This window comes from Emys orbicularis, chromosome 11 (assembly GCF_028017835.1).
Source record: "Emys orbicularis isolate rEmyOrb1 chromosome 11, rEmyOrb1.hap1, whole genome shotgun sequence".
Taxonomy (NCBI): Eukaryota; Metazoa; Chordata; order Testudines; family Emydidae; genus Emys; species Emys orbicularis.
Window position 1 is genome coordinate 1339811 of NC_088693.1, and position 27922 is coordinate 1367732.

A 27922-nucleotide genomic window follows, 5' to 3' on the forward strand; every position below is an offset into this window, starting at 1 on the left:
GGGGAGCTCTGTCCATGCATTAATGTGCACAACCCCCAACCCAGCGCCTGCCCCCTGGCATCCGGGCTGCAGGAGCCACCACGCCTGGGGCCTAAGCCAGAGCAGGAGCCTCATCCCTGTTGGGTTCACACCGTGCATGGTGTCCCGGAGCCACAGGAGCGGGGCCACGGCCCCAGCGTGGGGACAGGCTCTGGGAGGCCCCGTCAGGGGCCAGGCCCCCGAGGGGTCTCACACCTCCTCCAGGGGAAGCCACGCGACTTCATCGCCTCCTGGGGCTGGACCTCTGGGCCTACAGCCCCCCTGCTCCCCCTGGGCAGCGAGTCCTCCTGAGACAGACCCCGACGGAGACTTGTACCACTTGGGGGGCAGTGCCCCCTCTGCCAGCATCTGCAGGGACACGCAGCCAGCATGGGCCAACAGGCGGGTTATTAGTCACCTGGACCAGCCCAGGGATCCCGGAGACAAGAAAGTTACAGCCTCTGGTCCATTCGGGTTAGCCCAGAACCCAGCCAGAGGTGTGTCCCCCTGTCTTTGTTCAAGTTCCCAGGCCAGTCCCCCTGGCCCCTCCTCGGCCTCCTGTTGAGGGTGGCCATCCATGGTCATTAGATGCTAGGTATCAAATGCCTGGATTTGCCACCCTCTGCATGGACTCTCCATTGACTGGGGGAGTGTGCGGGTGTGGGGGATCAGGTCCCGGGGTGTCTGGGCAGAGGGTGCAGGGGGACTCGGGGATGGGGCACGTGGGGGATCAGGACCCAGGGTGTCTGGGCAGAGGGTGCAGGGGGGCTCGGGGATGGGGCATGTGGGGGATCAGGTCCCGGGGTGTCTGGGCAGAGGGTGCAGGGGGACTCGGGGGGGACCCCGGGGGGGGTCCATACACCAGGCCAGTCTCCGTCCGGGCACTAGGACCCGGCGGGAGCCGGCAGGGCCGCAGCGTGTGCGCAGCTGGGCTGGGAGCCGGAGCCGGAGTCGGAGTGGGGCAGGTGAGAGGGGCCGGACAGAGCCCCTGTGTGGGGCCGGAGGCGGGGACTGTGTGACGGGACCGATCCCCCATGTGGGGCTGGGGAGGACGGGGGAGGCGAGGGGGCCGGTCCCCCCATGTAGGGCTGGTGGGGAGGCGAGGGGGCCAGCCCCCGCATGTGGGGCTGGTGAGGGGGGCTGAGGAGGCCGGGGGAGGCGAGGGGGCTGGTCCCCCCCATGTGGGGCTGGGGGGAGCTGAGGAGGCCGGGGGAGGCGAGGGGGCTGGTCCCCCCCATGTGGGGCGGGGGGGGGGGCTGAGGGGGTCGGTCCCCCCATGTGGGGCTGGTGAGGGGGCCAGTTCCCCCCATGGGGGGCTGAGGAGGCTGGGGGAGGCGAGGGGGCTGGTCCCCCCATGTAGGGCTGGGGGGGGGGGCTGAGGAGGACGGGGGAGGCGAGGGGGCCGGTCCCCCCATGTAGGGCTGGTGGGGGGGGTTGGGGAGGCGAGGGGGCTGGTCCCCCCATGTAGGGCTGATGGGAGGAGGGGTTGAGGAGGCTGGGGGAGGCGAGGGGGCCAGTCCCCCCATGTGGGGCTGGTGAGGGGGGCTGAGGAGGCCGGGGGAGGCGAGGGGGCTGGTCCCCCCCATGTGGGGCTGGGGGGAGCTGAGGAGGCCGGGGGAGGCGAGGGGGCTGGTCCCCCCCATGTGGGGCGGGGGGGGGGGCTGAGGAGGCCGGTTCCCCCCATGTGGGGCTGGTGAGGGAGGCTGGGGGAGGCGGGGGGTCCGGTCCCCCCCATGTGGGGCTGGTGAGGGGGCCAGTTCCCCCCATGGGGGGCTGAGGAGGCTGGGGGAGGCGAGGGGGCTGGTCCCCCCATGTAGGGCTGGGGGGGGCTGAGGAGGCTGGGGGAGGCGAGGGGGCCGGTCCCCCCATGTAGGGCTGGTGGGGGGGGTTGGGGAGGCGAGGGGGCTGGTCCCCCCATGTAGGGCTGATGGGAGGAGGGGTTGAGGAGGCTGGGGGAGGCGAGGGGGCCAGTCCCCCCATGTGGGGCTGGTGAGGGGGGCTGAGGAGGCCGGGGGAGGTGAGGGGGCTGGTCCCCCCCATGTGGGGCTGGGGGGAGCTGAGGAGGCCGGGGGAGGCGAGGGGGCTGGTCCCCCCCATGTGGGGCGGGGGGGGGGCTGAGGAGGCCGGTTCCCCCCATGTGGGGCTGGTGAGGGGGGTTGGGGAGGCTGGGTGGCGCGAGGGGGCCGGTTCCCCCATGTGGGGCTGGTGAGGGGGCCAGTTCCCCCCATGGGGGGGCTGAGGAGGCTGGGGGAGGCGAGGGGGCTGGTCCCCCCCATGTGGGGCTGGTGTGGGGGCTGAGGAGAACGGGGGAGGCGAGGGGACCGGTCCCCCCATGTGGGGCTGGTGGGGGGGGGGTTGAGGAGGCCGGGGGAGGCAAGGGGGCCGGTCCCCCCCATGTGGGGCTGGTGTGGGGGCTGAGGAGAACGGGGGAGTCCTACCTGAAAGCAGCTGCGTCCTGCACCCGCTGCCGGCTTGGTTTGATTTGTCTCAACTAGGGCTGTCAAATGATTACAAAATGAATCGTGAGTAATCGCAGCTTTAATCGAATTATTATCAGTATTTGTGGATGTTTGTCTCTATTTTCCAGTATTTTGGTTTCAAGGACAACGCAGGATGCAAAGGGCACGGGGCTCACTTCATGTTGTTGGTTTTCATTACAAAGAGTTGCACTGTAAAAAAAGTTGAACAGAGGAGAGTGGGATCTGCAGGTCGAAGCACGAAGGGGCGTGCGAATGTTTAGCGCATCCGGCACGTCACTATCTCGCAATGCCGGCGACAGCGGTGCCATGCGAACGAACGCCTGGGCTCACGTTCAGGGGACGTTGTTACCACAGTGGTTTGTGGGAGCGATTGGCTGAACACGAAGTTGGACTGAGTGGACTTGCAGGCTCTGAGGTTTTACGTGGTTTGGGTTTTGAGAGCGGTTATGGAACAAAGATAATTTGTAAGTTGCACTTTCAGGACAAAGGGATCACAGGGCAGGACTTGTAGGAGGTGAACTGAAAAATACTGTTTCTTTTGTTTATCTTTCTTACAGTGCAAATATTTGTCATCAAAAGTAATAATACAAAGTGAGCCCTGTATGCTGTGGGTTCTGCCTTCTCATTGCATTCAATACACTTGAAAATGTAGAAAACCCACAAACATTTATAGTCCGTTTCGACGGGTACCCTATTGTTTCACACTGCGAGGAATCGCGAGGAATTTTTTTAATCGCTTTAATTTGTTTTGAGTTAATTGCTTGAGTGACCTGCCCTCGTTCCAAGGCCTCCCAGGAGCCATTGCTCTGGGGAGCTGGGCAGAGAATGATGGGATACATACCCAGAGGGCAGTGCGGCTGCACTAGGGGAGCACAGGCCCCTGCCCCCACCCAGCGTGGCTAGCGCGGGCACGCTGTCCGGCTGGGGCCACTGGATGAATGGCCACTACTCAGCCTTGGCCTCCGAGAAGTGCAAGGCCCGGCCTCTGGAGCCGGAGATATATAGCTCATCCCTGTGATTACCAGCCCCCCTCCCTGCCTGCGTCCCAGCAGGGTTTGAGCTGGTGCAGGGCCAGACCAGGCCAGTGCTGGGAACCGCAGCTTTCAGACAGGCCCAGGCCATAATCTCTGCAGGAAATGGGGGGGGGAAGACATGGGACTGTATCCCTCCACGCGCGTGCCAGGGCACTGCCTTGGGGATTTGAACATGTAGTGCAAGGGGGCTTGTGGCCCTGTATTTGCACATGTCTGTGTGTACATTTGCACACCCGTCAGACAAGATGGCTGAGTGGTTGCAGCGCTGGATTGCTAATCCGTTCTGCTGTGCATGCCTGCCTTTGCATCCCACTCTTGACGGAGCCTGTCTTCCTGGGGGGCTGAGTTGCTGGGGTGATGAGCGTGGTAGGAGAACCTACGTAGAATAGAATATCATTGTGTGTGTCTGAGCGGGCATGTGGGTGCTCACACTCGTGTGTCTGCACAGCTGTGTCAGTGTGTATTTGCACACCTTGGTGCGTGGGTGCTCACACGCATGTGTCTGTGCACAGCCGTGTCAGCATGCATTGGTGCATAGCAGCCCGTGTCGGTGCCAGACCCCGCTGAGCGGTTGTGTTTGTGCCGTTGTGTCTCCGCAGCCTCTCGCCCGGCAGGATGGTGGTGCTGGGGAGTTACTGCCCGGGGAACGGCACCATCTCCCAGCCATGGACGCAGCAGGGGTTCTCCCCCTGCTTTTACTTCACGCTGGTGCCCACGGTGCTGCTGAGCGTCTGCCTCCTGCTGGGCGCCCTGCAGTACGCCTGCTACGCCCGCTTCGGCCGCGCCATGGAGCCCAAGCACATCCCCCGCTCGCGCCTCTTCCACGGGCAGGTGCTGCTCTCGCTGCTGCTGGCGGTGCAGCCCCTCGGCGCCCTCCTGTGGCAGGCGCTGGATGCGGGTCCCCTGTACGGCTACGCGCTGCTGTACGGCTGCCTCTCGGCCGTGGGCTGGGGCTGCGCCCTCGGCCTCCTGCAGCTGGAGCACACCCGGGTGCTGGCGCAGGACAGGACCAGAGGCCACGGCACCGTCCTGCTGCTCTTCTGGGCGCTGGCCTTTGCCGCCGAGAACCTGGCCCTGGTGTCCTGGAGGAGCCCCCTCTGGTGGTGGTCCCTGGGAGACACCCCTCAGAAGGTAGGTCGGGGGGCGAGGCATGGAGGGTTGGTGGAGCCCGGAGTGGGGGGCTTGGGGCTGTTGCTGGGTGCACCCCAGTCCCTCTTTGGGTAGAGACAGGAAGCCTCCCCCCAGCCTGAGCAGGGTCCAGCCGCCGGAGCGGGTTTGGGCCACCACGCCCTGGGTTAGCCCATCGATTGCATCCCCCGAGCCCAGGGCAGAGCAGAACCCTGCTGCCCAGGGTCTGGAGCCCCACCTGACCCCATAGATGTCACTGGTGCTGGCTGGTCCAGCCCCAGCCCCTAACGCCAGGGCACCGGAGCCGGTCTGGCCTGGGGCCGGTGCCGAGCCTGAAGGATCCCCCATCTGCCAGGCCGGCTGCCTCTGAACCCCCTTCCCCAGGCAGCCCTCCAGTGAGAGCTTAGGGGCTGGTCCCAGATGTTCCTCCCCCATTACCAGGGCTGTTCACCAGGCAGCTGTGTGCGGTGGCACTGGGCTGGTCGTGCCAGTCACTGCCAGCGTCCAGCGGTGGGGAGGGCAGTGCCTGGCTTGGATTGGAATGCCCCGAACGCCAGGGCCCCGGCCCTTCCCGTGGGGACAGTCCCAGCGGAGCCACCTCCTGGCTGGGGAGTTTGTCCTGCTCTCCAGTCCGTATTGTTAATTTAATTTTAATAATGGAGATATCCCATCTCCTAGAACTGGAAGGGACCCCAAAAGGTCATTGAGTCCAGCCCCCTGCCTTCACTAGCAGGACCAAATACTGATTTTGCCCCAGATCCCTAAGTGGCCCCCTCAAGGATTGAACTCACAACCCTAATGCTCAAACCACTGAGCTATCCCTCCCCCCTGGAATCCCCCCCAGCACTGCCTCCCCCTCCAGGGCGTTTACCCTGCGGACGCCGGGTACCCTGGGGAGAGGCAGCCCCTGTTTCTCCCCCCCCGCCCCCCCCCTGCTGCCGGGGCCCTGGGATTCCTGCTGAGTCACGGTGGGGTGGAGTCGGCAGTGTGGCGGGGGGGGGGGGGGGGGCGGCTCCCGCTGACTGTTCTGCTGAGTCACAGTGGGGTGGAGCCAGCAGTGGGGCAGGCACGTGGGGGGGGCAGGGCAGGGCTCCCACTGGCTGAGTCACTGGGGGAGGGTGTCTGCGTTCTGGGTCCCCAGGACTGGATGTGGGGCCCCCTTCCCTGCAGGTTGCTCATCCTACTCCCGGGCCAGTCACACAGCACTGAACCCCCAGGCACCCCAGGCCCTGCCCCCACCACCGTGGGTCAGGATATCTGTCCCGTCCCTCTTTGGTCCCACTGCGCAGATGGGGGTAGCTCTCAGGGGAAGGGGGGGCTTTAGATACCCCTCACCCCCCAGCCAGACAGCTGCCCCCCTTCGACCCAGTCCCGATATCTCATCTAGGGGCCCCGCGCTCCCCACAGCTCCTCCCGGGGTGGGACCCTGGCTCCTCTCCTCCAGCCTCACCCGGCAGCCGTGGAGGGGAGAGTCATCGGGGCAGCTGTGGAGTCCCCTGCTGTGGGGTGCTAGGGGTACCAGTTCCCAGGCGAGGGGAGCCCCCAGCTGCATCCTAGAGCTCCGGCTGGCCAAGCTCCCCCACCCCTGGTTGGGGCAGGACGGCTCCCACCAGCCTGGGCCGTGGGGCCCCTCTCTGCGCTGGGAGGGAGGTGACTGCCCAGCGCCCCAGATCCCGGAGCTCCCAGACCTCACCGGACACGGGGAGAGACTAGCCGGAGGGGGAGCTGCCAGGACGTGGCATGAACCCCTCTCCCCCATGGCTTGGTGCCCCCTGGGGCCTGGTCCTCAGCGGGACCTGCAGTCCCGGATCCCCGGCCGTTGAAGAGTCCCTGGGAGGATCCGTCAGTGTGCCAGGCCCCAAGGGTCCCACTCCCCTTGGGGCAGCCCACGCGGCCTCCGATGCTGAGCCTCTGGCCCCAGCCCTCCAGCTTGGCCCATCAGCTCTGCCCAGCGAGCGCAGGCCGCGGTCGGAGACATCCGCGCTGCGCCGGATCCGTGCACCGGCATCGGCAGCGCCAGGCCTTTCCTAGTGCCCTGCAGCCAGCCTGGGGAAGGCCGCGGGTCAGCGCAGGGGAGCGGAAGCTCGGACGTGGCCAGCGGCAGGACCGTTTGGGCTCCGGCTCCCTCTCTCTGTCTGTCCGGCCCTGGTGAGAGCTGCTGTCTCTGTCCAGAGCCCGGCTTGTATCGCAGCCTCCGCTCACCTCCTGGTTCGTGGGCCTGCCGCCCCGGTCTGAGCCCGTCCACGCAGGCACGACCCAGCCCAGCCAAACGTCCTGCCTTCGCCCACGCGCCTGGGCCCTTTCCCCTCCCAGTGCTGCCGGGGGCCGCTTGTCTCTGAGCCCCCAGCCTGTTCTCCAGGTCTCTGTCTCGAAGCTGAGGGCTCCCACCTGCGGGAGGGCTGGGATCTCGGGGGTGCAAGTGGCTGATCTGTGGCTCCCTCGCAGGTGCAGTTCAGTCTGTGGGTGCTGCGATACGTCTGCACCTTCACCCTCTTCGTGCTGGGGATGAAGGCCCCCGGGCTGCCGCACAAGCCCTACATGCTGCTGGTGAACGAGGATGAGCGCGATGTGGAGAACAGGCAGGTGGGTCCCCCTGTCCCTCGCAGGTGTCGGGGGGGCTGCAGGGGGGCGAGGGGCGTCACCACAACAGGGCAGTGTTGGGTTATCGCAGTGGTTTGTGAGGTGTCGATCCTGCTGGGAAAGGGTTCAATGGGTCCTGCTGGCTCACTGGGGTGGTGGCTCAGTGCCCCACTTGGGCACAAGGGAGATGGGAGCAGCTCCATGAGGCAGAGAGGATCTAGGGTGTGGGCTGAGCAGGCCAGAGGGAGGAGCCCTTGTAACAAAGCGGCCTTTGGCGGGACACAACTGAGAGTATCAATTCAGGACAAATTGCTCAGAGCAGGGCAGTCACAGCCCAAGGTTGGGGTCCTTCACTACTGAGGCAAACCAAACCAGCCCAACAGAGAGGACTTCGGTCTTACCCCACTGGCTAACCATAAGTCATACAAGCAATTCCCTCAGACACTCCAGTTTCCCAGTATCACCACCAGCACCGTTCCTTGTGGGGACGAATGGTTATGAAAACCAATACCCCAGTAAAAGAAAAAAGGTTCTCCCGATCCCAAAGGAACAAGCCCCAGACCCAGGTCAATATACCAGTCAGATCTTACCCACAAATCACGCTGTTGCCAATCCTTTAGAATCTAAAATCTAAAGGTTTATTCATAAAAAGAAAGAAATAGAGATGAGTTAAAATTGGTTAAAGGGAATCAAATACATGCAGTTATGGCAAAATTCTTAGTTCAGGCTTGGTGGGATTACTGCTGATTTAAACCAGGCAAGACTCTGGAGTACAAACATCCCAGCTGGGATGGGTCCTTCAGTCCTTTGTTCAGAGCTTCAGTTGTAGCAAAGTCCCTCCAGAGGTAAGAAGCAGGATTGAAGACAAAATGGAGGGGTTTCCAGGGCCTTTTATATTCTCTGCCCTGTGGAAGGACCCCTTCGTTCTTACTGTGGAAAATCCCAGTAGCAAGGTGGAGTTTGGAGTCACATGGGCAAGTCACATGTCCGTGCATGACTCAGTTTGCAGGCCGAGGCCATTGTTTCCATGTTAGTTTGAACGTTCCCAGGAAAGCTCAGATGTGGATTGGCGTCTCCCAAAGTCCATTGTCAGTTCAGTGTTTCTTGATTGGGCATTTCCTGAGAATTGTCCCTTCTCAAGAAGCTGAGCAAACGCTTCCCTGAGGCTACTTAGAATCAAACACATTGAGATACAAGTACAGAGTCAATATTCATAACTTCAACTACAAACATGACACACACCTACAGACAGCAGCATCATAACCAGCGAATCATAACCTGTCCATAGACACCTCACCCGACAACCTTTGTACGAGAGTTGGTGCCACTATAGGACCTTGGTTGCAACAATGATCTATACGGTCACAGTTCATGTCAAGAACGTCACAGCCCAGCCTGGACTGAGTTGAACTTTCCCTGGGTGCTGAACCCTACCCAGCCCCAGGCTTTGGGGGCAGTTGGACCCTGCAGGGCGGGGGCTGGGGCTGCTGACAGCCACCCCCGATGGTTCTGAGAGTGTCCCAGTCACCCGGCCTTGCTATCCGGCTACAGCTCCCTCCTGAGGACATGAATCCCGCCAGCTTCAGTGCACAGCAGGGGCTGATGTCCCCCAGCCAAGCTGAACCTGGCTGACCCCTCACTAGGGCACTCAGTCCCACGGCTGGCCCGCTACAAACTACAGTGTCGGCATCGGGCATGTCCCGGAGCCCGGAAGTCTGCATGCCGTGTTATAGCCCCGTGGCACCCCACACACTCCCCTCCTGCTGCCCCACCCCCAGCCCTGCACCTAGGCCCACACTCCATCCACACTGCCCCACCCCCCAGCCCTGCACCCAGCCCCACACACACTACCCTCCTGCTGCCCCAGCCCTGCACCCTGCACCCAGCCCCACACTCACTCCCCTCCTGCTGCCCCACCCCCAGCCCCACACTCCATCCACACTGCCCCATGCCCAGCCCTGCACCCAGCCCCCAGCTTCCCACTCATTCCCCTCCTGCTCCCCATGCCCAGCCTTGCACCCAGCCCCCCACACACTCCCCTCCTGCCCCACACCCAGCCCTGCACCCAGCCCTACACTCCATCCACACTGCCCTACACCCAGCCCCACACTCCCCCACACCCAGCCCTGTGACCTGACCCCACCTCACACTCCATCCACACTGCCCCACACCCTGCCCTGCGACCTGACCCCACACTCCATCCACACTGCCCTACATCGAGCCCCACACTCCCCCACACCCAGCCCTGCGACCTGCCTCCCGCCCCACACTCCATCCATACTGCCCCACGCCCAGCCCTTCGCTTCCCCAGGAAGCACCCAAAGCCTGGCTCCAGCCCTCACCCCTCCTGGGGGTGCCTGGTGCCCCCTGCTCCACTTCTCCCTGGGGCGAGGAGTGTCCAGTGCCCACGGGCACTGAAGGACTGCAAAGGGGAGGAAGCCGTCACACAGGGTCGCAGCACCACTCAGATTTGGCCGGGCTCCCCTCCGTCATGCCAGGAGGGAAGGGGCTCTGGCATTAAGCCACCCAGCTCTGGTCAGGGAGTGGGGGGGCCGGGCCCCCCTTGCTGCACCCCGGTATGTGTAATCTCTTCTGAGGCCCCCATCGCCTGGGAGCTCAGTATGCATTACTGGCCCCCGCTCACCCGTGTCTTGGTGTGATGAGCACCGCACCCCCAAAGCATGCTGGGAGCTTCACAGACACGTAGCAAGGTGCCCCCGCCCCAGCCCTCCAAGAGGAGTGGGGGGCAGATGCCCTGCCTGGGATGATGACGGAGCTGGAAAAGTTTGTGACCGTCTGGGACAGGGGAGGCCCGTCCCCCCGGGTCAGACTCTCTCCATTCCCCACCCAGACATTCCTTTGGGGCAGGCGTTCAGGTCTCTGTCTGAGCCCCTCGCCCCAGCCCTTGGGGCTCATCCACCCACCCGCTGTTCTGTTCGGACAGGTTCTTCTCCCTCCCCCTTCACCAACATCCAGTGCCTTCCCGCTGTGCGTTAAACCCCACGACCAGCGCCTGTCCCAGTCCTTATTGGGCCCCATCCCCATTGCAGGTGGGCATCTTCAGCCCCGCACCAGGCCTGGGAGTTCGGCCAGCTAGCGCCCCATTGTACAGAGGGGCCGGAGGCACCGAGCGGGCCACAGGGAGTCTGGGGCCCAGCGGGAGCTGCCCTACCCACTGGGCCGTCCTGTCTCTTGCCTGGCCCGGGTGGTCTGGTCTGTCTCTCATCCCTGGACCAGGGGGAGCGCTGGGTGTGCCGGAGAGCCGGGGGTGGGGTGGGGGGGTTGCAGGATGTTTGTAGCGGGAAGGGCTGGGGTGAGTCTTAGTTCCAGTGAGTTCCTCCCGAGGCCGCTGTCCCCTGCCCAGCCAAGCTCTCCCCTGAGAGCAGAACGGTCGGGGGGCCCAGGAGGCTGTACCTGCGGTCTCCAGCCCGGATCCCTGGGCCCGGCCCATCGAGATCAGGACCAGACCCTGGAACTTGCCTCAGTTCTGTCCGTCCCTGTGCCTAGGATGGGGACCGGGGGGGACAGGCCTGGATGGGACCCCCTGGACCATCGAGTCCAGCCGCTGCTCTTGCAGGCAACCCCCAGCCCATTCAGACACGCATCACGCTCCATCGTCAAGCCAGACAGGTGGCCCCCACTGCTCCAAGGGGAGGCTGTCCCAGGCCCGACCAGAAGCCGTCTCCCCGTGTCCAGGCTGCAGGGCCTGCTGGCCAGGTCGTCCCACTGCTCCGGAGTAGCCCCCCCCGTAGCCCAGAGGCTCGGCCAGGCCCCGGAACCATGGTGGGAATAGAGCTGTCCACAAGGTTTATTCTGTCATTTGTTTCAGTCCCAGGATTGGGGTCCCGGGCAGGGGTGGACACCAGCACCCCAGAGCCCTGGGCTGGAGCCCGCTGGGCAGAACTGAGCAAAGAGCAAGCGACAGGCGGGGGAGGGAATCTCTCGCCTCGGGCCAGCGCCTGCTGGTGGCAGGTGCCCGCTACCGAGCTCCGCCAGGCTCTTCCTCCGGCCCGAAGAGGGAAGCAGAGGGTGCGTCTGTCCCAGGCCTGGAGCTCTGCGGTGCTCGACAGCGGGCACCTGCCACCCACAGGCCTTGGGCCGAGAGGGGCTTCCCGCGGCCACCTTGTCTCTCCCACCCTGGGGCCGCCACAGCAGCCAGCAGCAAGGGGGGAAGGCAGCCGTGGCCCTGATCCTGCCACCGCAGTGCCCGGGCGTGGGGCCCCCCCACCCCAGCATTCGCCCTCCCCAGCCCAGGGGTGACCCTGGCAGGGTCTGGATCTAGTGTGTAAACGTGACCCAGCAAAGAATGGGTTTGGCTTAGGAGTGAAGCTGCCAGCAGATGGTGCTGCTGGCTCTGCGGTGTCCCGCAGCCGGCGGGGAAGCTGGCCTGTCCCTTGGCAGGGGATGCGAGCTGCCAGGGCCGTGTCACCAGCAGGCTGTGGGTCACTCCGGCGCAGCGGGGGGCAGCCGGACTCTGGCTCCCTGCCCTAGCGCTGCGGGATCGGAACCTGGGGTCAGGGGTCAGGCCCCCGGTCTCCCCCATGCCTGAGAGCAGCACGGTCTGCACCCCTGAGGTCGGAGCCCCCCCATCAGTCCTCTCCCCTCCCACAAGCCCGGGGCGCTGTGCACCTGTGCCAGGGTTCCTCCCACATCCCCACTGCCCCATACGAGCAGCAGGACTCACACTTTGGCCTCCTCCTCCAAGGCCTAGGAGCATCTGTGCCCCAGTGCCAGGTTCACCCCGGTGCCAGGGTCACCCCAAGGCCAATGGGATCAGCACCCCACGGCTGGGAACTTTTGCCCCCTGCCCAGGTATCCCCCGTCCCTCAGTGACTCACGCTGCTCTGGGGCCGGGGGTGAAGGGAGGGATCCCCCTGGGCACACCCCCCTCCTCACCCCCTTTCTCCATCGCAGCCCCTCCTGGCAGGCGACGGCGGCAGCCACTCCACCTGGAAGGATTTGGGCCGGAAGCTGCGGCTGCTGGTGCAGTACGTGTGGCCGCGGGGCAGCCACCTGCTGCAGGGCCTGGTGCTGTTCTGCATGGTGCTGATGGGGCTGGAGCGCGTCATCAACGTCTTCGTGCCCATCTACTACAAGAACATCGGTGAGGCCCGGGGGGGGGGGAGGGGTCGCACCCCCAGCGCAGGGCAGGCTGGTGCGGCCCTGGCGCTGTGCAGTGACCCCCTCTGGCAGACACAGGGCCACCGGGAAGCAGGTGTGGGAGGGGTGTCTGAAGCTTGGTGGCCAGGCCTAGGGGACCCCCCCCTTGCCCCAGTACGCGCTGGTTCCCGTGGCCCGTGCTCTGTCCGCAGCCCCCTGGGCAGAGGCCCTGTGTGGAGGGGAGCTGCTGCACATATTGGGCAACGCCTGGGCTTCTCCACCAGGGGGTGCTCTGCTCCCCTATGGGGCTTTATAGGGGGGCTAGGATGAGCCGTGTTTGGCGGGGTGGGGGGGAGGCTGCCCTCAGCCGAGGTCCAGCCAGCATCCACTGCGGCACTGGGAGGTGCTGCTCAGTCCCTGCCCTGCTTCCAGCCCGGGGCAGCCCCTGGGGCCCAGCCAGCTCGGGGGGTCATAGCAGGGGCCTTGTGGGATGGAGGCAGCAGCTCCGGGGTCTGGAGTCTCAAACCCGGCCTGGCAGGAGAGTGTGACCTGGGGCTGAGAGGGGACCTGCCTTCTGCACCCGCGATCAGGTGCTGCTTCCCTGGTGTGTCCACCCCACAGGCAACCAACACACTTGTCACACAGGGATCCCTCACCCAGCGCTGAGATGCAGCCACCTCGGGGGGGGGGGGGGGGCGAGGGCGCTGTTTATACAGGGATCCCTCCCCCAGCGCTGAGATGCAGCCACCTCTGGGGGGGGGGGGCGAGGGCGCTGTTTATACAGGGATCCCTCACCCAGCGCGGAGATGCAGCCACCTCTGGGGTGGGGCACAGCAGCAGAATAACAGCGACGCTGCACAGCAGGCTGGGACAGAAGGCGAAGGAGAGGTCTGCATCCAGTGGCGATTGCAGGGGGCTCAGGGAAGCAGGAGGCTGGGCCCGATGCCCTGAGTCGGTGGGCTGATGGGCTCCGGGCTCCACACTTGGTGCTGCTCCGAGTGGCTCCGAGCTGGGCCGGGCTGGAAGGTGGGAGTCACTGCCAGAGCCCGCCGGTGGGGCTGGGGCTGGCGGAGCACAGGGCCCCTTCCTTTGTTGCTGCTTGGGCTGCAGTGTGCCAGGTTCCCAGGCCCCGGCGGGCGGCCCGGGTGCCAGCTCCCGGCGCTAGGTCAGGCCTCGAGAATGGGAGAGGCCGGCCCTGGTGTCTGCCTTTCAGCCTTGACTTCTAGACTTACAAAGGCGTCGCTAAGCGGTGCTGGCAGGAGGCTCCGGGGCGGATAATGGGGAGTCTGAATGGGGGGAGCGGCCTGTGGCCTGCATACAAAACGCCTGCCCCCTCCCCCTGCTACTGGGGGGCTGGGGAGGAGGCTGCTCTCCGGCCTCAGGGGCTACGCAGCGAGCTCCCATCAGGCCCAGGCTGGAGGCTGCAGTCCCGTCTCCCCATCCCAACCGTGGCCCCTGGGGTGCATCCAGCCCTGCACTGCGCTGGCCGGGGCCCCAAGGCCCCCCATGGGGGTGCTCCCCTGGGGGCTGGGGGGAGCTTGGCCCCAGGTTGCCCAGCCCCGGCGCTTGGCTGCCCCCTGCAGGCTGCCTCTGGCCACCCCTGCATTCTCGCCGGGCCCCTGGGTTATGTGCAGTGGGGCAGGCACCCCCACCTCTCCCCACATGGAGCCGGCAGCTGGTGTCCCTGCCTATCTCCAGGTCCCCCCAGCCGTGCCGGGCGGCCGGACAGAGGAGCGGCTGGGGGCAAGGGGCCCGTCTCTGAGCATTGGGAAGCTGTGCGCCCCCCCCCCCCCCCCCCGCAAGGGCCCCCCCCCCTGTCAGTTAGGATTAGGGCAGCCCTCGCCCCGTCTCCGGCGGACAAAGCCCAAGCCAGGAACAAGAGCCCTTTGTGTGCGCTCCAGGCCCGGCCACCCGCCAGTCTCTGCAGCTACCTTAAAACGGGGGGGGGCAAAGAAAGGGGGGATGACAGGAGTGGGGTTGGGTATGTACTGACACATTTCTCATTGGTGGGGAACGAGTACCCTGGGTAGAAGGTGGGGGGCAGGGCTAGGGCCTGGGCTGGGGGGCAGGGCTGGGGCCCAGGCTGGGGAGGTGGGGGTAGGCCTGGGAGTGGGGGGCAGCCCTCCTCTCCCCCACAGCTGCCCCAGTGAGTGCCCTCCCTGCCCCAGTCATATTAGCTTTGCCCCATGATAACGAGCCCACACACGCCAGACCCCTCCTGCCCCCCAGCCTGCCCTGCGCTCTGCCCGAGCTGCCTCCCCAGGCTGCGGGGGGTGAGGCGCTTGGGGGGAATTCTCTGGAGCAGTTCCCCCCACATGGTGCTAGGGGCCACGGTCTCTGAGGGCCCCCCACTAGCCCCCTGCATTCACTGCCCAGCCCGGGGCCCTTTCCCCAGGGTCACAGTTGGCCCCGGTGTCCCCTTTGGCCTGCCACAGTGCCGAGGGGCCCAGAATTCGCCTTCACCTGGCCTAACCGCACAGTGGTTGTCGTGCCCCACCCCAGAAGAGGCTGCATTTCAGCGCTGGTTGCTGCTGCCTCGTGGTCGGGGGCGTGGGCCATGTTCTCTCTAGCACCACTGAGCCCAGGCGCCTGCCCCGGGAGCTGGCGGGGCAGTAGTGGGAGGGCGCCGGCTGGGCAGTGGCACCCTGGCACGTGGGGGGAGCAGCAGCATGAGAAGCTGCGGGAGGGACGGCACGGGGGTTGGGGTGCCACACAGACCCCAGCTCCCTCCCTCGGCTGCAGGGAAGTGCTGCCAGCCGCCCCTGCCCCCAGCGCTCTGATCCGGGTCTCCCTTCTCCCCAGTGAACGAACTGACGGAGGGCACTGCCTGGCACACAGTCGCCTGGACCATCTGCACCTACGTGTTCCTGAAGTTCCTGCAGGGTGGAGGCGCCGGTAGGACCCGTCTTGGGGCTGGGCCTGGGGGGCTCCCGGCTGGGTGGGGTGGGGCTGGTGGAGATGCTGTCCCATGGGAGGGTAGCGGGCAGTGCCCTGCACACAATTCGTCCTTAACCCCCTAGCCAGGGACGATCCCCCAGCTGGGGCCCCCAACCCTCTGGACCTGGCAGGGGGCGGTCCCTCGGGCAGTCCTGGGGGTGCTGTGGCAGGGGCGTGGGCATCAGCTCCGCTGACCCAGTGCTGGGCACAGAGATGGGGGCACGCTGGAGGGCAGCAGCGGGGCTTGGGGCATTCTCTGGAACAGGCCAGCAGAGGGAGCAGATGAGCCAGCCCGTGCCCAGCCCCTCCCTGCTTTGGCCCAGCCAGGGCCCTGGGGTGGGTCCCAGCTCCCCTTGGGTGCCAGGGTTTGGGCGCTGGGGGCTGGTGTCTAGGCATCGGGCTCACCGGGTAGTGATCAATGGCTCCATGTCTAGCTGGCAGCCGGTATCAAGTGGAGTGCCCCTAGGGTCGGTCCTGGGGCCGGTTTTGTTCAATATCTTCATTAATGATCTGGAGGATGGCGTGGACTGCACTCTCAGCAAGTTTGCAGATGACACTAAGCTGGGAGGAGTGGTAGATACGCTGGAGGGTAGGGATAGGATACAGAGGGACCTAGACAAATTAGAGGATTGGGCCAAAAGAAACCTGATGAGGTTCAACAAGGACAAGTGCAGAGTCCTGCACTTAGGACGGAAGAATCCCATGCACTGCTACAGACTGGGGACCGAGTGGCTAGGCAGCAGTTCTGCAGAAAAGGACCTAGGGGTTACAGTGGACGAGAAGCTGGATATGAGTCAACAGTGTGCTCTTGTTGCCAAGAAGGCTAACGGCATTTTGGGCTGTATAAGTAGGGGCATTGCCAGCAGATCGAGGGACGTGATCATTCCCCTCTGTTCGACATTGGTGAGGCCTCATCTGGAGTACTGTGTCCAGTTTTGGGCCCACACTACAAGAAGGATGTGGAAAAATTGGAGAGAGTCCAGCGGAGGGCAACAAAAATGATCAGGGGGCTGGAGCACATGACTTATGAGGAGAGGCTGAGGGAACTGGGATTGTTTAGTCTGCAGAAGAGAAGAATAAGGGGGGATTTGATAGCTGCTTTCAACTACCTGAAAGGGGGTTCCAAAGAGGATGGATCTAGACTGTTCTCAGTGGTACCTGATGGCAGAACAAGGAGTAATGGTCTCAAGTTGCAGTGGGGGAGGTCTAGGTTGGATATTAGGAAAAACTTTTTCACTAGGAGGGTGGTGAAGCACTGGAATGGGTTACCTAGGGAGGTGGTGAAATCTCCTTCCTTAGAGGTTTTTAAGGTCAGGCTTGACAAAGCCCTGGCTGGGATGATTTAGTTGGGGTTGGTCCTGCTTTGAGCAGGGGGTGGGACTAGATACCTTCTGAGGTTCCTTCCAACCCTGATATTCTATGATTTCCAGGGGCCCCTTGGCACTTGGGGGGGGAGCTGCCCCAGGCCTAGCCCAGGGGGTGGTTCTGGGTGCCACGTACCCCCTCGCCCCGGTGGCCCTGGGCGTCCCAGTGCTGGGCAGTGGGTGGGGGAGGTCTCTGCTGATTCATCTCATGTCATCCCCCCTGCAGGCTCCACCGGCTTCGTCAGCAACCTGCGCACCTTCCTGTGGATCCGGGTGCAGCAGTTCACCAACCGGGAGGTGCAGGTGCGTCTCTTCGCCCACCTGCACGGCCTGTCCCTGCGCTGGCACCTGGGGCGCAAGACAGGCGAGGTGCTGCGCAGCGTGGACAGGGGCACCAGCAGCGTCAACAGCCTGCTCAGGTACCGTGGGGGGGCGGGGGGGCTCCCCGAGGGATCCAGCCGCCAGGGGAACCTCCTGCGGCCTCACCTCCAAAGCCCCTGCCCCGCACAGCAGGGTCGCCAGTCCCAGGAGCGGGGCTGACCCGGGTGGGGGGTGAGAAGGGGATGGTGCAAGGGGGATAAGGTGGGGGCAGGGCTATGGGGCAGAAGGAGAGGTGGGGGGTGAGCGTGGGTCAGAGTGGGGGAAGGGGGAGATGGGCAGGGCAGAGGGACTGGTACGGGGTGGGGATGAGGGTGTGAGGGGTAGGCAGGGCCATGGGGTGTGGTGGGGAGGTGGATCGGGGTGGGGGGAAGGGGAGGGATGGCGAGGGCAGAGGAGCTAGGGGTTAGGCAGGGCCATGGGGGGAGGAGGTGGGGGGATGGGGCGGGCAGAGGAGGTGGGGGGTGGCCAGGGCCAGGGCCATGGGGCAGTGGGGGAAGGGGGTAGGGATGGGCAGGGCGGGGTAACCCTGGGCTGACGTGACCCTTCCTGTCCCCCCGCCCCCCCACAGCTACATCATCTTCAGCATCTTCCCCACCATCGCGGACATCGTCATCGGCATCATCTACTTCAGCTCGGCCTTCAGCCTCTGGTTCGGGCTCATCATCTTCGTCTGCATGAGCCTCTACCTGAGTGCGTGCGGGGGCGGGCCGGTGCTGCTCGGCCCGGCAGGGGAGCCCAGTGCTGCTCGGCCCGGCGGGAGGGGGAGGGCGGCGGGGGGAGGCCTGTGCTGCTCGTTCTGGCGGGGGGGGGCCTGCGCTGCTCGGCCCGGCGGGAGGGGGGAGGGCGGCAGGGGGGCCCTGTGCTGCTCGGCCCGGCGGGAGGGGGGAGGGCGGCAGGGGAGCCCTGCGCTGCTCGGCCCGGCGGGAGGGGGGAGGGCGGCGGGGGTGCTGCCTGGGATGGTTGTGCTGGGATCCCTCCCCCACCTGCACTCGGTGACCCTGGTGTGCAGATCTGGGGGAGCAGCGGCTGAGGGGCTGGGCGTGTGGGGCCGGGCGGCAGGACCCGGTGACATGTGACACCCCCCCTCTGTAGCCCTGACCATCATCATCACGGAGTGGAGAACCAAGTACCGGCGGGACATGAACTCCCGCGACAACGAGGCCAAGGCCCGGGCCGTGGATTCACTGCTCAACTTCGAGACGGTACCGAGTCGCGGGCGGGGCCTTGGGGAGATCCACCCGGGGGCTGAGCTCCGGCCTGGGGTGCTGGGCGGGGCAGGGTCAGGTCTGGGGAGGTGCTGGCTGAGTGTGGGGGCTCCGGCGGCATGGGGCAGAGAGTGTGGAGGTGTTCAGCCCTGGGGGCAGGTGGGGGGCCGGGGTCGGGCAGTCTCCAGAGAGGGGGGACAGGGAGCGGTGGGTGGGCGGGAGGCTGGTGCTGAGCCGTGGGGGGCCAGTTCTCAGCCAGGGGTTGGGCAGTCTCCAGGGAGGGGGAACAGGGAGCGGTCGGTGGGCGAGAGGCTGGTGCTGAGCTGTGGGGGGCCGGGATTGGGCAGTCTCCAGGGAGGGGGGACAGGGAGCGGTCGGTGGGCGGGAGGCTGGTGCTGAGCCGTGGGGGGCTGGGGTCGGGCAGTCTCCAGGGAGGGGGGACAGGGACGTGAGCCCAGCAGGGAGCGGTGGGTGGGAGGTGGATGCCGGTGCTGAGTTCGGGCTCCATGTGTTTCAGGTGAAGTATTACAACGCGGAGAGCTATGAAGTGAATCGATTCAATGACGCCATCCTCAAGTACCAGGTGCTGGGGGGGTGGGAGGGGCGCCCATCCCTGTGCCTAGCTCCCCTCACCGCCCTGCACTGGGGGATGGGGCAGTTGGCAGCCCCAGGGGGATAAGCATGACCCCAGCCTGCCCCTCTGCGTTGCGTTGCAGGGGGGCAGCCCTACAAGGGGAGCCCCAGCCACCTGCACCCCCATGGGGTTTCCAGCAGATACATTGTAGGGGGGGCGAATTCAGCTCAGAGGTGTGGGGGGGGCCTGGGGGGGGGCAGTGGGTTGAGCATGGGGCATGCTGGGGATGTGGCTCTGGGGGGAAGGGAGGCCCTGACACTCCCTCCCACGCCTCCCGGCAGGTCTCGGAGTGGAAGGTCAATGCCTCGCTGGCCCTGCTGAACCAGACCCAGAACCTGATCATCGGCCTGGGGCTGCTGGCGGGGTCCCTGCTCTGCGCCTACTTTGTGACTGAGAAGAGGTTCCAGGTGAGCCTGGGGCCAGCCCGTGCCCCCCAGGAGTCCTGGCACGTTCTGGGCCGCGAGCCCCCCCCGGCCAGCTCTGACCCAGCCCCCACCGCTGCACCCCAGCTGGGTGCCCCTGACCCCTGCCGGCCTGAGGGAGCCAGGGGTGGGGGCCGCGGCTCCAGCTCTGATGGGCGTCTCTCCCCATCTCTGCCAGGTGGGGGACTTTGTCCTGTTCGGCACCTACATCATCCAGCTCTACACGCCGCTCAACTGGTTCGGCACCTACTACAGGTAACGCCAGCGTGGGAGAAACCCACCCGAGCCAGGCCATTGGGCCAGCTAGCCTGTAGCCCCGCCCCTTGCTGCACTGGATCAGGCCATTGGGCCAGCCAGCCTGTAGCCCCGCCCCTTGCTGCACTGGATCAGGCTATTCGTCCATCTAACCTGGTAGCTCCGCCCCATGTGGCAGATCAGGCCATTGGTCCATCTAGCCTGTGGCCCCGCCTCCTGCTGTACTGCATCAGGCCATTGGTCTGCCCAGCCCCCTCTTGCTGCTGGCACTTTGCTGGTGAAATCCCCTTCGAGGTGTGACCAAGGTAGTTCCCCCCTCCCCACATCATAGGGGTGGGAACGTGGGCTGAGTGGGGCGGTGGCCCCCTGTCCCATCTTCACCTGCCCTGTCCTCCGCCTGCAGGATGATCCAGAGCTCCTTTATCGACATGGAAAACATGTTCGAGCTCTTCAACGAGGAACAAGAGGTGGGTGCCCCGCCCCCTGCCTGAGCTCCACCCCCAGGAGGGGCCACACCCCCTGCCACGCCCCCTGCCCCCAGCTTCTCCCCTAGGAGGTGGGTGTCCCGCCCCCTGCCCTCAGCTCCACCCCCAGGAGGTGGGTGCCCCGCCCCCAGCAGATCAGCTGCTCCTCTCCACAGGAGATGAGGGTGACTCCCCCCAGCCATCACCCCCCTCACAGGTCAGGCAGCTCCCCCTGCGCCGGTCCCTTTGCTCGGCCTGGGGCCCCAGGGGGGCAGGGAGCAGGGCACGGAGCTGTAGTGCGGGGTCTGCTCTGCGCTCCCTTCCCCCCACCGCGTCTGGGGAGCGACAGTGCAGGGACCGGCCCTGGGGCGGGCAGGGCTGTGAGGCCGCGTGTCTCTGTCCCGCAGGTGAAGGACGAGGTGAATGCAGGGGACCTTCGCTTCCGCTCAGGGCGCATTGAGTTTGAGAATGTGCACTTCAGCTACATGGACGGGTAGGGGGGCGTGGAGCCAGCACGGGGATCGGGGGTGGGGCAGGGATGGAGACTACGGGGTGCAGTGGGGATGGACAGGTACAGGGATCAGGGCTGGGCAGTAGGGAGTGGGGATAGGGCGTGGGGCAGGTACAGAGCTGGGAAGTGGGGCGGGTACAGGGATGGAGCCGTGGGGCGGGTACAGGGCTCAGGCGTGTGGGGAGGAGGGGGGCGTAGGGCGCATACAGGGCTGAGTCATGTGGGGAGGAGGGGGGCGTAGGGCACGTACAGGGATGGGGAGTGCGGGGTGGAGGGAGGAGGGGGTGGAGGGCGCGTACAGGGATGGGGAGTGCGGGGTGGAGGGAGGAGGGGGTGTAGGGCGCATACAGGGATGGGGAGTGCGGGGTGGAGGGAGGAGGGGGTGTAGGACGCGTACAGGGATGGGGCATGCGGGGTGGAGGGAGGAGGGGTGGAGGGCGCGTACAGGGATGGGGCATGCGGAGTGGAGGGAGGAGGGGGCGTGGGGCGCGTACAGGGATGGGGCGTGCGGGGTGGAGGGGGCATAAGGCGCGTACAGGGATGGGGAGTGCGGGGTGGAGGGAGGAGGGGGTGTAGGACGCGTACAGGGCTGGGGCGTGCGGGGTGGAGGGAGGAGGGAGTGGAGGGCGCGTACAGGGCTGGGGCGTGCGGGGTGGAGGGGGCGTGGGGCGCGTACAGGGCTGGGGCATGCGGGGTGGAGGCAGGCGTGCAGGGCGGGACGCAGGCGCTCACGGTGCCCCGTGCTGAAGGCTGCGTGGGGGAATGGGGAGGGAAGCAGCTGAACCCCGCTCTCCCCCCAGGAGGGAAATCCTGCAGGACGTCTCCTTCTCGGTGATGCCCGGACAGACCCTTGCCCTGGTGAGAACGGGACCTTTGCGCTGGGATCCGTGCGGACGGGATTGGCCAATGGCAGTAGGGACCGGTCCGTATGGAGCCTGCCCACCCTGCCCCTGCCCCATCCCGGCTCCCTGTGCCCTCTCGTGCCAGTCTGCAGAATGATGTCTGGTATCGGTCTGTACAGAGCTGCCGGTTCCCGGGAATACTGGCGTCTCCATACGACATATTCCCTTTACTCAGGAACCTGCCAGTCTGTACGGTGCCTTCTCTGTGCCCCGGCCCCCACCGCACTGAGCGGCACCTTGGCCTGCTGACCCCTGTGCTCTTCGTGCTCAGGTGGGTCCGTCTGGCTCAGGGAAAAGCACCATTATCCGCCTGCTCTTCCGCTTCTACGATGTGTGGGGCGGCTGCATCCGCATCGACGGGCAGGACATCGCCAAGGTGAGGGGCAGCGCTGGGGGGGCCTGGGGCAGGGTCCAGAGAGGGCGTGAGAGGCTCTGGGGCGCCTGGGGCAGGGTATGGGGGCTTCCTGGGGGGCAGGGTCCAGGGAAGGCGTCTGCCCCGGTGCTGAGTGCCTGTCCTCCCGGCGGCTGGCGAAGCTCTGCTGGGCCGGTCCCTCCCCGTCAGGGCCCGGCCGTCCCCCGTTCCCAGGCTGGTCGGGGACGCCCTGATGGCTAAGGGGGGGCACCGCGGGGTACCAGGGCTCCGCTTAGAGCCGGAACCAAGGGGAGAGTCTGCGCACCCACCCACAGCCCCCGAGGTGCAGCCACCCCCGGCCACACGCGCTGGGCATGGACGGTGTCACCTCCCGGCGGCCCCAGCGTTGGAGGGAGGGAGGGAGGGAGCCCCGGCCTGCAGGGGGGTGAGACAGCCCCTGGCTCCCTAATGGGGGAGATCCGTCCTGGAGCGCCGGCTCCCAAGGGTGCTTAGGGAAGGCCAGGCCCAGCCAGGCCCAGTGCTGGCAGGGAGGGAGCCTGCCAGGCCTTGGCCATCTGGGTTTGTCCCGCAGTCCCTGGTGCCAGTGCCGTGGGGGCCCCAGGATGGGGGTCTGAGCGTCTCCTGCCAAGGGCAGGTCGGGGGCCATGTGATCCCCCGGGAACTTGGCCTGCTTTGTGGGACCCCCCCATTTCCAGCCGGGGGGGGGGGGGGGCAGAGCCCAGCCCACCAGGGCTAATGGGACAGGCCGGCTCCCAGCCTGGCTTCAATTAGCTGCCGGCAGAGGGGGAGGGGGCCCAGGCCGGGGCAGCCCCCTTTGAAGTGCTGAGGGGGACAGATCAAAGGCTTTCCGTGCTACCGCAGCCCCTCACGGGGGAGGAGGGGGCTCCTTTCAGTTGTGCTCCATGCACAGGCTGAGGCTGGGGGCTGGGAGCCGGGGGGCCGGCTGGGGGGCCCCGGCAATGGGTCACTGAGAGCTCGGCCTCCCTGTGGGGGACCCGGCAGGGGGATGGGGGACCGATGGGGCTCCGGCTCGGCTAGGCAGGCGTGGGGAGCAGGGCCGGGGCCGGCTTGGCTGCCCCCGGTGCCTGCGCTGACGGGCACGGCCGGGGCTGCCCTGCAGGTGACGCAGGCCTCGCTCCGCGCCCACATCGGGGTGGTGCCCCAGGACACGGTGCTCTTCAACGACTCCATCTGCAACAACATCCGCTACGGGCGCGGCGCCGCCTCCGACGAGGAGGTGTGCCAGGCGGCCCGCGCTGCCGACATCCACGAGCGCATCCTCTCCTTCCCCGAGGGTGAGTTCGTCCCGCCGCGCGGCCCCAGGCCCTGCTGCATCACGCCCGGCCCCCAGCTCCGTTCAACACCGACCCCGCCGGGAGCCCCTGGAACCTGGGACCCTTCCCTCTTCCCAGGGCTCAGCTCGGTACCGTGGTGCCAGCTGCTTTCTCTGGGCACGGCCCTGCCCCTGCCTGCCCGGGGGGCGAGGGGCCCAGGGGAGCAGCGAGGAATCGGGGGGTGCTGACGGAGGGAGAAGAGCCCAGCCTGGCCCCGGGTCATGGCAGCGGGGAGCCGGGTCCCACGTGTCTGGCTCTGCGCCCCGCAGGTTACGAGACCCAGGTGGGGGAACGAGGCCTGAAGCTGAGCGGGGGGGAGAAGCAGAGAGTGGCCATCGCGCGCACGATCCTCAAGGGCCCGCAGATCATCCTGCTGGACGAGGTAACTGGGACCTCACGGCCCCTCTCCCTGCCCCCCACAGCCCCTGCCCCCATCAGCCCCTCTCCCTGCCCCCCATGGCCCCTGCCCCCATCATCCCATCAGCCCCCTCCCTGCCCCCCACAGCCCCTGCCCCCATCACCCCAGCCCCTCTCCCTGCCCCCACAGCCCCTGCCCCCATCAGCCCCTCTCCCTGCACCCCCAGCTCCCTCCCTGCCCCCCATGGCCCCTGCCCCCATCAGCCCCCTCCCTGCCCCCTACAGGGCCCTGCCCTCCATCACCCCATCAGCCCCTCTCCCTGCCTCCCACAGCCCCTGCCCCCATCAGCCCCTCTCCCTGCACCCCCAGCTCCCTCCCTGCCCCCCACGGCCCCTGCCCCCATCAGCCCCCTCCCTGCCCCCTACAGGGCCCTGCCCTCCATCACCCCATCAGCCCCCCTCCCTGCCCCCATGGCCCCTGCCCTCCATCATCCCATCAGCCCCCTCCTTGTCCCCTTTGGCCCCTTCCCTGCCCCCCACAGGCCCCTGCCCCCTGTCACCCCATCAGCCCCTCTCCCTGCCCCCTCCTTGCCACCCACAGGGCCCCCTCCCCCCATCAACCCCCCCACCGCCCATCACTCTATCAGCAATCACCAACCCTCATCCCCCAGGGCCCTCCCCTTCCCGCCATCAGCGAACGCTGCCCCCCACCAGTGAAGGCCTGGCCCCCCCGCGTACCCCACTTCCCTCCCATGTGCTTCTCACTCCCCACATCTCCGCCCTCATTCCTCGGGGCACCGGCTCTGAGCGAGGCCTGGGGCCGGCGGCCGACCTGTCCTCGCTGGGGGGGCCTCACAGCGCTGAGCAGGTGCACTGCGGGCAGCTTCTGCCAGCGCCTTGGCACCATGGCTGGGTAGGGTATGGGCAGCTACAGCACGGGGTGTGGGTGGGTACGATAGGGGGGTAAAGCGTAGCACAGGGCGGGTACCGCGTGGCACAGGGCGGGTACAGGGTGGGTACAGCATGACACGGCGGGTACAGTGTGGCATAGGGTGGGCACAGGTCAGGTACAGCATGGCACAGGGCGGGTACAGTGTGGCACAGGGTGGGCACAGTGTGGGTACAGCGGGGCACAGGGCAGCACAGGGTGGGTACAGCATGACACAGGGCAGGTACAGTATGGCACAGAGTGGGCACAGGGTGGGTACAGCAGGGCACAGGGCAGGAACAGCATGGCACAGGGTGGGTACCACATGGCACAGAGTGGGCACAGGGTGGGTACAGTGGCACAGGACAGGTACCACATGGCACAGGACAGCACAGGGCGGGTACAGCGGGGCACAGGGTGGGCACAGGGCAGGTACAGCGTGACACAGGGCGGGTACAGCGTGACACAGGGTGGGCACCGGGCAGGTACAGCAGGGCACAGGGTGGGTACCATGTGGCACAGGGCAGGTACAGGGTGGGTACCGCGTGACCCAGGGTGGGCACAGGCGGGTACTGCGTGGCACCACATCCCCTCCCACATGCTGTGCCTGGCACGCAGGCGACGTCAGCGCTGGACACCGAGACGGAGAGGAACATCCAGGGTTCACTGGCCAAGGTCTGCGCCAACCGCACCACCATCGTCGTCGCCCACAGGTGGGGACGGGGCAGGACTTTGCGCGGGATACCAGGATCGGGGGGGGGGGGGGTGGCGGAAGCCCTGCAGGCCCAAGGGCTGGGGGGGGGCATTCCCTGGGGGGCTGTCACCACACCTCGGGGGGAGTAGCGAGAGTTCTGCTGTGCCACAGCCACACTGGGGCTGGCCCTGAATGCGGCGGGGGGGGGGGGGATACCCCTAGTAACCCCTCCCTGCAGCACAGCGCCCCCTAGTGCCACACTGCGGGGCGGGGCTCCGAACAGCCCTAGTAGAGTGGGGGCTGGCACAGGGGTCAGCGGGGCCCGACATGCTGGGGGAACAGGGCACCTCGTGCGAGCTGGGGGGTTCGCTGCCATGGGTCGGGCTCTGGCTGGTGTCTGTCTGGGGAGGGGTCTCCCGTGCGAATGGGTGGAAAGAAGCTGAGGAAGGGGGGTGCTCGGAGCCCCCGTCCTTCGGGATCCAGCCTGGGTGGGGGTCAGCATTGCCGAAAGCCCAGTGTCTGCTGGGGGGCTCCCGTGTGTGGAGGGGGGGGACAGAGCCCAGCTGTCACCGCCCCCTCCTCCGATGAGAAACACATGGTGTGAGCTGGGCTGGGTGGGCCCGGCTGTCCGCTGAGAAGGAGCCAGACCCCTTTGATCCATAACCCTGCCTGGGCCTCCCTCTTCGCCGGGCCTGGCCCCACAGCGTGTGCTGGCCGGGGGAGGGGGGGGAGGGAGCATCACCCCATGAGCCGCTGTGCCTGGCTGCACGGGGCCGCCCACGGAGCTGGGACATGGGGTGTTGGTGCCCTTCTGCGGGTGCTGGGCACGTCTGCAGTGTCTGCCCCGGGGGGCACGGTGGGCAGTGAGCAAAGGAAAGAGGTGGGGACCACAGCCCAGCCCAGAGTGTGGGGCAGGGTCCCACCCTGGCCCCTGGCAGGGGAGGCGGGGCGTCCCCAGCCCATGGCGACGCTGACCGAGGGCCTTGCTGTGCCGTGGCTGGCCGGGCGCCGGAGCTAGCAGCGGGTCCTGGAGCCGGCGAGGCTGGGCAGGCCGCAGGAGGCCGTGTCACTGGGGCGGAGCAGCGTGTGGTGCTGGTGCCCGTGGCAGCGCTCTCTGTGATGTCGGGAGCTGGGGTGGGCAAGGCTGGCACCGCTGGCTGCGTGGGGAGGGGGTGGTGCAGGAAGGGGCCAGCGAGTTCGGCGGGGTGCCCCTGGTGGGGGAGGAGCAGAGGGGCTGAAAGGACAGGCTGGGTGGGGCAAGCAGCGTAGACGTGATGGGTTGGCAGTGCCAGCAGCGCTCTGGGTGGCGAGATGGGCTGGGGGCTGTGACCTGTGCAGGGCACCCCTGAGCCAAGCTGGGCGGGGGCCTCGCAGGCCCTGGGAACTTGGGCACCTTGGGCCAGGTGTGGCTGGTGGTGGGTGGGGCGGGGGACTCTGCTCATGTGTTGGTAACGTACTGTCTCCTCCTCCCCCCCCCCCCCCCCCCAGGCTCTCCACGGTTGTCAACGCCGACCAGATCCTGGTTCTCAAGGACGGGCGCATTGTGGAGCGCGGAAGGTAACGTACCGACGCAACCGCAGGCGGCGGGTCCCATGCCCACCCTGGGAGATGCAGCTGCCCCTGGGCTGGCACCAGGTGCCCGGCTGCTCCCTGGTGCCATGCTGGCCACAGCGGGAGGCTCCTGCCTGGTGGGATGGATACACATGGGTCCGTCGGCTGCTGGGCAGGGGTGGGGACTTCGCCAATGTGCCCTGGGCTGGGCAGAGCCCTTCAGCGGGGAGACGGGCAGGGCATAGAGGGGGGTAGCTGGTCCCTGGGCTGGGCTGGGCTGGGCAGCGCCCGGGGCAGGGCAGGCTGGAGCTGCAGGGGGCAGGGCAGGGGCCGGCCAGCGCCCGGGGCAGGGCAGGCTGGAGCTGCAGGGGGCAGGGCTGGGGGGCCAGGCAGGCTGCAGGGGGCAGGGCTGGGGGGCCAGGCAGGCTGGAGCTGCAGGGGGCAGGGCTGGGGGGCCAGGCAGGCTGCAGGGGGCAGGGCAGGGGCTGGCCAGTGCCCGGGGCAGGGCAGGCTGGAGCTGCAGCCCCTGAGCCCCGGCTCTCCCGCAGGCACGAGGAGCTGCTGCAGAAGGGTGGCGTCTACGCCGGGATGTGGCAGCAGCAGCAGGCGGGGGACGCGTCCGACTCCGACACGGAGAGCAAGGACCGCAGCTCCGAGAAGCTGCCGGCGGCCCCCAGGAAGGGTCCGTGAGCGCAGGCAGGAGCCAGGGGACTTCGGGCAGCGCCAGCAGCACAGAGCTGCCCCCAGCCCCCGCGCCGTGGCTGCAGTTTGCTGCCCTGGCATCGGTCGGCACGCCAGACCCCCTGGCTGCGTTATCTCGGCTTGTTTCAGAGCTGCGGCACCTTCCTGGAGCAGGGGGGCAGCGGGGGGCTGGCTCCCGGGGCGCGGCCGCACCACTCTTCCTGCTGTACAGTGAGCGGCCAAACTGGGCGAGCCGCGTCCTGGCGCAGGGACCCCCTGTGAGCCTGGATCCCGGCTGGGCACACGTGCAGCCCACCGCCCCACCCCCACCCGCCCCTGGCATGGGGGGTGACGGTGCAGCCGGCAGAGCATTGCATGCTGGGATTGCGCACCCCCAGCAGTGCTGCTACAGCTTGGCCCGGCTCCAGGGCCGCTTCCAGGCTGCCCGTGGGCAGGGCGGGGGGGAGCCCTTCTGGCTGGCCGTGTCCCAGGGCACCGCTCTGTTACGGGAGGCTCCCGGCAGCACTTGGGAGGGTGGAGGTGCTGCCCCCCAGGACAGAGCCCTGGAGGGGGGCACTAAGGGACAGGG

General features: G+C 66.9%; 1 protein-coding gene across 1 annotated transcript; it reads left to right on the plus strand.

Moving 5' to 3' along the window:
* The first annotated feature begins 938 nt into the window (after positions 1 to 938).
* Positions 939 to 27422, plus strand: ABCB6 (ATP binding cassette subfamily B member 6 (LAN blood group)). Its single transcript, XM_065413381.1, has 20 exons — positions 939 to 983; positions 4132 to 4663; positions 7106 to 7243; positions 12155 to 12344; positions 15143 to 15235; positions 16868 to 17060; positions 17591 to 17712; positions 18115 to 18224; positions 18745 to 18810; positions 19143 to 19268; positions 19462 to 19538; positions 19942 to 20005; positions 20410 to 20495; positions 21314 to 21371; positions 21687 to 21791; positions 22909 to 23083; positions 23392 to 23504; positions 25026 to 25120; positions 26590 to 26658; positions 27201 to 27422. Exons 2-20 carry the CDS (start codon positions 4148 to 4150, stop codon positions 27340 to 27342), a joined length of 2538 nt encoding a protein of 845 aa, XP_065269453.1. The 5' UTR covers positions 939 to 983; positions 4132 to 4147; the 3' UTR covers positions 27343 to 27422.
* Positions 27423 to 27922: the final 500 nt, after the last annotated feature.